Below are 9,473 nucleotides of genomic sequence, written 5' to 3' on the forward strand. Positions count from 1 at the left end.
ATGAGATTCCAGAAAAACCTCGAAACATTTGGCACTGTCTGTGGGGATACTCGTCCGCAATGGCAGCAGATGGTCAGATACCACGTGCCGCCCCTGGCCCCGGCAAGGACGACCTTGTCGAAGAAAACGTTACGATAATTCATTCTAGTGATCCTCTGACATGTTCATTCCATGAGGCTGAGGATCCTCCGGTTACTGCTGGTTCGCTCAAGCTTACTCTGAACAAGCTCCGAAAAGAGCTCGAGGGTAGGAGGCCTTCTTCTTCTAGACAGCGGCCTAGGAGAGAGGGAGAAGGCAACCAAAAGAAAGCTTAGAGTAAAGGGACCAATGCTGAAGATGCTGGGAATACCCCGTACCGTCGGCATGAGCGTTCACCGAGGGTGCCAAGGGCAGATGTGTCTCGGCTCCTCGAAAACGTAGTCGGCTGGGGGCCAGGGCAGATGGCCTCATAAGGAGGTTACTGAGCCGTCTCGTCGTTGGAAGGATGCAAGATATTACATTCGGCACTAGCAGTGCGAATGGATCGCTTATTCGGACACAGTATCTACACCAACTATGCCGGATGATTTCTCAAACCATACCTCTTCCAAGCATACCATTCAACAAGGATTTTTATTTTATTTTGATGGAGATTAAAGATAAGTTTGAATTTGAGAAGCCCACACCGTTGAGAGGCTCAGCTCAGTATCGGAACAAGAACAAGTATTGCCACTACCACAAGGACGTGGGGCACGATACAAATGAATGCAACAATTTGAAGAGGTTACTAGACAAGCTGGCTGTGAAGGGCATGATCAATTCATATGTCATGAAGCCAAAGTTTACCTACAACCGGATAGACAACAAGTCCGAGAAGAAAAATCAAAGTGACAAAGAAAAAGAGGATGGAAACAGTAGTGATTCTGGTTGTGTGGCCGTCATATCAGGCTGCTTTGTTGCAGGCGGCCCAACCATGAATGGAAATAAGCAGGACGCGTGGAATTTTGCAAAGGTGTTGCATGCCGAGGGGGTTAAAGTTGAACCTTTCCCAAAGGTGACTGTCAGCGAAGCAGACCAAGGTGAGGTCAAGGCTCTCCGTAATGGCCCTATGGTGTTTATTCTAAAGATAGCCAATTTGAAGGTCAAACGGGTACTGATAGATATGGGCAGCTCTTTTGACATTGTCAGTCTATCTTGTTTGAAAAATTTGATGTTCCTAGAAGACGTTCTCAAAGAAATCTCCTACCCATTGGTTAGGTTTGGAGGAAGTGTCATACACCCAGTTGGTCAGATAGATCTGCCCGTCCAGCTCGGGCTAAAGGGGGAAGCGAGGGACATGGTCATCCGCTTCCTTGTGGTCAAAGAGCTCACAAGCTACAATGTCATACTTGTTCGCCCCACTTTAACCGCAACCAAGGCAGTGATTGTTCCTCATCTGATGCTGCTGAAGTTTGAGAGGTCGGATGGGAAAATTGGTTCGATTCAAGGAAATTAGAGAATGTCGAAGGAATGTAACCAGCTGGCCGTTAAGCCTATTATCCATGGACGAGGGAAGTCGTTCGAGCCAAACTCAAATGAAAGGTCACTTCAAGCATACCAGGTCGACCAAAAGAGGAAATCGATTAAAAGAGAGTATGCCTAGCGATTAATGACCGTTGGCCGGCCAGAAGAGATGAGACCCCAGCCGGCCAGCGATCACCAAGATATAGTGTTGGACCCCGATCAACCATATCGGACGGTCAAAGTTGGCACTATAGCTATGGGTTTGCTTGGAGATGACCTAATCAAGCTGTTGAGAGAATTCAAGGATGTATTTGCATTTGAAGTAGCTGAAATGCCGGGTATTAGCCAAGACTTGGCTGTGCACAAGCTAGTTGTAACTCCACTTGTTAAGCCCGTCCGACAGAAGAAGCGGAATCACGGGAAAGAGAGGAATCAGGCGGTTGCACCCGATGTAAGAAAGCTGCTTGGCGCTGGTTTCATTCGACAATGTTACTATCCAGATTGGGTAGCCAACGTAATACTGGTGAAGAAGCCGAATGGAACCTGGAGAATGTGTGTAGATTACATTGATCTCAACAAGGTGTGTCCGAAGGATATCTTTCCTTTGCCTAAGATTAATTGACTTGTTGACTCTACAGCCGGGCATGCTCTTAAGAGTTTTATGGATGCATACTCCGGATTCCATCAGATCCCATTGTGTGAAAATTGCGTTTGTGACCGAGCAAGGGCTGTACTGTTATAAAGTTATGCCATTCGACCTCAAGAATGCCTCTACTACCTTTCAAAGACTTGTGAATATAGTTTTTAGAGACCAGATCGTCTGGAACATAGAAGCATACATTGACGACATGATTGTCAAGTCAAAAGAGTCGGCCGAACATCTGTAAGATCTCCGAGAAACGTTTGCCGAACTCAGGCACCATAAGATGATGCTAAATTCAAATAAGTGTGTCTTTGGTGTTGAGTCCCGCAAATTTCTCGGATTTCTGATCGATCAACGAGGAATTGAGGCCAACCCTGAAAAAATTCAAGCTGTCTTGGACATGAAGTCGCCGAGGTCAATCAAAGAAGTGCAAAGATTGACGAGTTGTTTAGCCGCACTCGGCCGATTTTCTCCAAGATCAGGGGATAAGTGCTGATACTTCTTTCAGACTATCAAGAGAAAGCAATGTTTGAGTGGACGAAAGAAGCCGAGGAAGCCTTCGTTCAGCTGAAAAGCCATTTGCATACATTGCCTCGGCTCGTCAGTCCACTCAATGATGAAAAGCTATACTTGTATCTTGCAATATCAGACCATTCCTTAAGTGTCGTCCTCCTTGTTGAAAGAAACGACTATCAGACCCCAGTCTATTTCATCAGTCATGTACTGCGAAATGCCGAGCTTAGGTATCCCTCCATTGAGAAATTTGGTCTAGCATTGTATATGGCATCAAAGAAGCTACGGCCGTATTTTCTGGCGCATTCAATTGTGGTCTATACGGACCAGCAATTAAAGAAGCCATTTGCAACCTTGGAAGCCAGTGGCCAGATGCTCAAATGGGCCCTAGAGTTAAGGGGTTTCGATATCACATTCGAACCCAGGAAAGCAATCAAGGGTCAAGCCTGACTTGCAGCTGGTAGGGGATCAAATCTGAAAGGTCTATGTGGATGGTAGTGCAACAGCGACCAGATGCAGCGCTGGAATTATATGTCAGTCTCCCGAAGGGGATAAGTTTGAGTATGCAATGAGATTCCAATTCTAGGCCTCCAACAACGAGGCTGAGTACGAGGCCCTACTGGCCGGCCTTAGAATGTGTAAGGTGACTTTGAAGCTAGAGAGCCGGCCATGATAAAGTATTTGCAGATGGTTGAGGAAGAGGCCAAGAGCCTAGAGCATTTTACCGTGCAACATGTCCCCTGTTTGGAAAATAATCAAGCGGACGCCCTCCTTAAATTAGCATCCTCGGCATCATGTGATACTCCTAGATCAGTGTTTTAGGAAGTGAAGGAAAAGAGGAGCATTGATGCCGAGCCAGTACAGATTATTAACAGAAGCTCCACTTGGATGGATGGAATTATCTCTTATGAAAGTTGGCCGATGAAAGCTGGCTGATGAAAAAGAGAGCGGTCTGGTTCGAGATGAAGAACGAGGAGTTATTCAAAAAAGCTTTTGTGAAACCATATCTGAAGTGTATAACCCTAGAAAGAGGGTATGATGTGATAGATGATCTCCACCAAGGACACTGTGGTTCACATATTGGAGGACAGGCCTTAGCCGAGAAAGTTATCCACTTAGGGTATTACCGGCCGAGCTTGAATACAGACGCCATGCAAATGGTGAAGAAATGTGACAAATGCCAGAGATTTGCAACTCTAATTCACCGACCAGCTAATAGTCTATAGGCCATAAGTAGTCCACTCCCCTTTGCAAAATGGGGCATGGACATCCTGGGGCCGTATACGCCAGCATCCGGCTAAAGGCGGTACGTGTTAGTAGCGGTCGACTACTTCACTAAGTGGGTTAAAGCTGAGGCTGTTCGAGGGAACAAGTGGACAAATGTATCAGCCTTCATTTGGAAGAGTATAATTACCCGTTATGGGGTGCCACAGTCTATGGTGTTTAACAATGGACCCCAGTTTGAAACGCGCCAGCTCAAAGAATGGTTAAGTGACCAGGGCTTCACCCACTATTTTGCCTCGGTTGGCCGACCACAGGCCAACGGCCAGGTAGAAGCCTATAACAAATTGATCTCCAACGACATCAAGTGTAAGCTTGAAAAAGCAGGCGGCCTGTGGGCAGATGAGTTGGTCAATGTGTTATGGTCCATACGAACGACCGTAAAAAGTTCCACAGGAGAAACTCCATTCTTTTTGGTCTATAGTGCCGAAGCAATACTCCCAATTGAGATGTTCGAGCCCACCCTTCGAGTGATGTTATATGATGAATCGGCCAACTGGGAGGCTATGAAGACTGCCCTGGACTTCCTTCCAGAGGCCAGGGGCAATGCGGCGCTTAAACATGAGATTTATCGACTAAAGATGACCAGGGCATACAATCACCGGTGTCTAAGCGTCCGTTGAAGATGAGAGATTTGGGTTTAAGAAAGATGGAAGCATTAAGCCGAGCCAATGAAGATGGAAAGCTAACCCCAAACTAGGAAGGGCCCTACCGAATCAGAGAAGAAGTGCGAGATGGATCTTACCGACTCGAAGCCTTAGATGGCCGTCCTATTCCTCGTACATGGAATACGGACAATTCGAAAAAATATTTACTATAATGCTTATCAGCCAATTTTTGCATCTAAGTCTGAATGACCAAGTAGTTTAACTAAGCCATGATGGCCGAATGATGTAAATAAGCCAAACGGCCATAAACAATGTAAAACTTTGACAAACATTAATGAAAAGTCAAGCATTGTTCTTAAAATTCTTTGTTTTGTATGTCTATATTGTTAAGTTAAATGCCAAATGAATCTAACAACAAGGTGGCTTCCAGCAATGCTGGTCAGCCACCAAAGAATAGATACAATAGCCGCCCGAAAAGAGAAACCAATGTTGCTCCAGAATAGCAACTCGGTCCTCTCAAGATAGGGCAAGGAGTGTAGGTCGAGTAAAAACTCAACAAGAGCATAACAAAATAGATTGGCTCGGCCACACCTAATCGAACGATGATGCACCCAAAAGAACTGCAGAATGCCCCAGTAGAGTGAAATGCTTATCAAGGACCTCTCTAACATAGCTACTCGGCCAACACATTTGCGTCGGGCGAGTAGACTGTTAAGCAAGGGCATCCTTAGCTAAATCACTCGGCCATGATCCATTTGCATCGGCCGAGTAGACTTTTAAGCAAGGGCATCATTAGTTAAATCACTCGGCCATGACCTATTTATACCTAAATAGGCCGACTAAAGAATGTAGTAGGGGCATACTTTGTTCAGCCACTTGGCCAATTAGCCTAAAAAGGTCAGTCTTACCGTTCGGCCAAACTTGGTCGAACAAAGGACCAAAGGGAAGTTAAAAATTCGCCTAAGGCATACGTTGCCCATCTAGAACGAAGACTCCCCTAGGCGAATGAGCCCAATAAACGAAAACTTGGAATTTCTTGGGTCCGTCCGAGTGATAGCTTCAACGGACGACTCAAACAAAGTCAACAAAAAGGCCGCATGTTTAAAAGTTGATTCGGCGCTCACCTAGTCCAAGGGCAACCATTATATATGATTTGATTAACTTACTAGCAGTCATACCCTTCAAGGTATAAAGTCTACTAAGTCAATCAAACCACTCAGAGTTTGGACTAGGCAAACGCCGAATAAAGGGGCATACCCCCAGTAACTTGTACGAATAGTGCTAAGTATGAAAATGGATAAAGCCGCTCGAAGGCGGCAAGATAAGCATAAATAAAAGACCGCTCAGAAGGGGGAAAATATCTTTACAAAAGCCGCTCAAAACAGGCGGCAATAAAAAAAATAATTTTGTTCAACAGAAGCAAAAGAGAAATAAGACTTATAGCTTAAAAGTTGTAGCAAAGAGCTCCTCATTCGGCTGTATTCTCACCCCCATTGCCGGCGTTAGCCGCATTGTCAACCTGGGGAGCCTCCTCATCCTCGGCCACATTCTCACCCCCATCGCCAGCGTTGGCCACATTGTCTGCCTGGGGAGTCTCCTTATCCTCGGCCACATCTTCTTCTTTAGCATCGCTTGGGGGATGAGAGGAAGTCTCAACAAAGGGGGAGACGGGCAACCCAACGGCCTCGCACTCATCCTGCATGGTGGGGAAGTCCAGATGCCTAGTGAAGCGCTCCTGATAATAGCCGAGCTCGTCCCTCTCCACCATCATTGAAAAGGCATCCTCAAATCGGTTTTTGAGGCGGGTGAGGGCTGACTGCTCGATCCGGACGACGTCAGCTGCAGGAATTTGCCTTGGAGCATTAAGTTGTTTTTTCAGGCCCTTCAACTCATTCCTTAGGCGTTCGGCCTCTTGGACGCGCTTGTCTTTAGCCTGGAGTGTTGTGTTCAATGCCTCCCTAGTTGTCTCCTACTCGGCCTTGAGCTTCTCAGAGGCCTCGGCCGCTTCCTTCCGACAGGTCGATAGACTGACCGCCTCGTCCCTCTCCTTGATCAGATCCTCATTAGCCAATCGTTCTTGCGTAAGAACATCGCCAATTTTGACGATATCCTCAGCCTGTTTGGCAGCCTTCTCAGTCAGGGCGTTCATGGCGGTCTAATGGCGGACTTGCTCAAGAGCGAGCAGACCAGTATTCTCATGCTTCAGCCACTTGATGTCGTCCCACTCTGCTTGGATCTCGCGCCTCTGCCTTGGACGTTAGTCTTGGAAGGCAAAGAGTGTAAGGTGAAGCTGCGGATGAATGGATAAAGATAAGTATAGGGAACAAACAAAGAAAATGGCTAAGTACTTTTAAACAGTCGTAAGTCTACCTCAACGCAACTGTTGATCATTGGACCAAGGTTCCCATCATGGATACCCCGAAATTTGTCTTGAGCCTCGACTGGGATGGGCCTTTGAATAGCATCTCGGACGGCCTTGCGTTCGGCCCTAGTTAGAGAAGACCCAGGAAGTCGAGCGTCCATCTCTTCGGAAATTTCTACAAATTAAAGAGAAGTTAAAATTTTGAATAAAAGTTAACTATGAATAAGAAGAAGATGAAGAAGTACGAGTACCTTCTGAGAGTTGAGGGATATGCGAACGCCTCTCTAGAGTGGGCGTCGTCAGAGGCTGCTTGTTTGCTTTGGGCGAAGACGGCTGCAATTCTTCAGCTTGGGAACTCGAAGTCCGAGTCCCAAGATACTCAACATGCGGAGTTGAGTCAAGGCCGGCCGTGTTGTCTAGGGTCGGCTCACCCTCCTCGTCTTTATGGACGGGCTTATTTTGGGCCACCTCGGACGATTGTGGCTCCGAAGGCCTAGATACCCCACTAGGTGTCAGCTGGGGTTGCTCTCCTTTAGGTTACGATGGTGCAACCCGTGTCCTTGCCCTGGCCACCGGCGTCCCCGAGGGGGTCTTGGACGCCAAAACTTTGCGAGACTTGGATGACTCATCGTCCTTTGAAGTGGGCGTTGGCGTCTTCCTCAATGGCTTAGGGGTAGTAGACTGAAAAACAAAAGAAAATATTCAGTAAGGTTATCCCGTCCGAGTAGCAATGAAGGAAAGAGCCTTGAAAGTAAAATTACTCGGCAAAATTCGTTATTTACCCCTGTCCGAATAGGATTGTAGGAAAGGGTCTACAATTCAAATTCACTCGGCCAGGGGAAAAAATGTGCGAAGCGTCCGATCTAGAAAGAAAAGGATTATCATCCAAAGCATGGCAGGTCGAACAAAAAAAAAATATAATAATACAATAGTATTTCCTAAGACAAAGGGGTAAAGAAAATGGCCGTACCCCCTTCGCCGCCTCGTACTAAGCTCTCAGGAGCCGATAGCGCTCCATGTTGAACTCGTACATGTCCATATCTCCCTTCTGAGCTGGGCCGAGTTGAGACATGGCTTGCTCTATTAAGAATAAATAAACGGGAGTTAGAAAATTCTCAGATCAAAGTAAAGTCAATAATGAATATTGCAAAAGTCAACCTGGAGTATGTTTCTGGAGCAAGCCGAAGGAGGACATGAACAGGGGATCCCTTAGCCAGATCACTTAGGGGATCCACCTGGGAATAACGGGTACCCGACGTCCCCCTCTAAATTCCCTCTTGACGGAGAAATATTCAAGTTGGGCGACGTGGTCCGGATAAATCGGAGGGCGAGTCGGCCGCTAATCCCCTCGTCCAAGTTGAACAGGGGAGGAGTTGAAGTTGTTCATCTTTTTGTTGAACTCCTTATCCCTCGTTCGAATGAGGTATAACCTCTGCTTCCAATCACGCCATTTAGATGGCTTGTGCAGACATACCATATACTCTGGCCGGGTGCTCAAAATGAACCACCCGTCCACGTCAGCCTCTAGCTTCACCATATTGAGCATGGTGAAGAAGACTGGGAAGTTGGGGGTTAAACCCATCCTTATACAGGTCACCAAGTATCCAAAAATATTAGCCTAACTGTTCGGCGCGAGCTGGACCAAAGCAATCTGATATTCGTCAAGCAGCTCTTGGACGAATGGGTGAAGGGGAAAGCGGAGGCCGACCTCTAGAGCTGCCCTATATACATTAAAGCCCCGGCGGACGACCCTAGGGTCGTCAGAAGCAGCGACCGAGCCGGAGGTTTGAGGGGGACTTATTTGAAAGTCCTCCCCCTGCATGAGGAACTCCTTCCATTCCTCGAACCTATCATTGAGGTACACCAGGCCACGTCCCCAATCATGCAGCCGTAGGGGCTGCTAAAGTCATTCTCTTCAGCCTCGGCCTCGGCATTAGGATTTTCAGCTTACTGCTCGGCCGGTAGAGGTTCGGGGGCCCTTATCGAACCAAAGTCTTGGGATAGAACTCTATCCAAATCATCTGCCTAGGCAGAGCTTCCTCCAACCGAGCCCTGCCCTGGCTCGACCAATATAGGTCTTTCGGGCACCAAGGGGGCCTTGCCCTTATCGTTCTTTTCATCCCTTGAATCGTGACTTCTAGATGGAACGTTACCGAGGGGGGGTCGGTCGGCTCTGCAATGACAATGCAAGATCTAGGTTTGGCCAACCTGATATGTTGAGAGAAGAGAGGAGAAAGATTTCGCTCGGCAGCCACAAAAGGGCCTGGCTGATTTTGGTATTGTGCACGAGCGGTAGTAGAGGACTGTGGCCAATTTTGGACAAACTCAGTAGCAGCCGCTATAGAATCTTGCGGTTGATTTTGGCCAGATTGACCTGCAGTCGTTCGAGATGAAGAGCGGGGCAAAGAAGTTGGCAACTCGTCCGACCCATGGATCGAGTTAGCAAATAAAGCGCGAGATACATTCGGACTCCGTCCAGAAGTAGAGGTGCCTAATTGATTCTGGTGTTCCTCAAAAGAGCTAGGTCACTTCGACCACCGAGCATGCGCTACCATCAACAATAGTGGTAGTATTTGTGTGTGTG

General features: G+C 47.3%; 1 protein-coding gene across 1 annotated transcript; it reads left to right on the forward strand.

The window, feature by feature from the left end:
* Positions 1-484: 484 nt before the first annotated feature.
* On the forward strand, positions 485-1,474 carry LOC145577890 (uncharacterized). Its single transcript, XM_081635311.1, has one exon. The coding sequence runs from the start codon at positions 485-487 to the stop codon at positions 1,472-1,474; it is 990 nt and encodes a 329-aa protein (XP_081491437.1).
* Positions 1,475-9,473: the final 7,999 nt, after the last annotated feature.

Source organism: Chenopodium album, chromosome 14 (genome assembly GCF_948465745.1).
Source record: "Chenopodium album chromosome 14, dcCheAlbu1.1, whole genome shotgun sequence".
Taxonomy (NCBI): Eukaryota; Viridiplantae; Streptophyta; class Magnoliopsida; order Caryophyllales; family Amaranthaceae; genus Chenopodium; species Chenopodium album.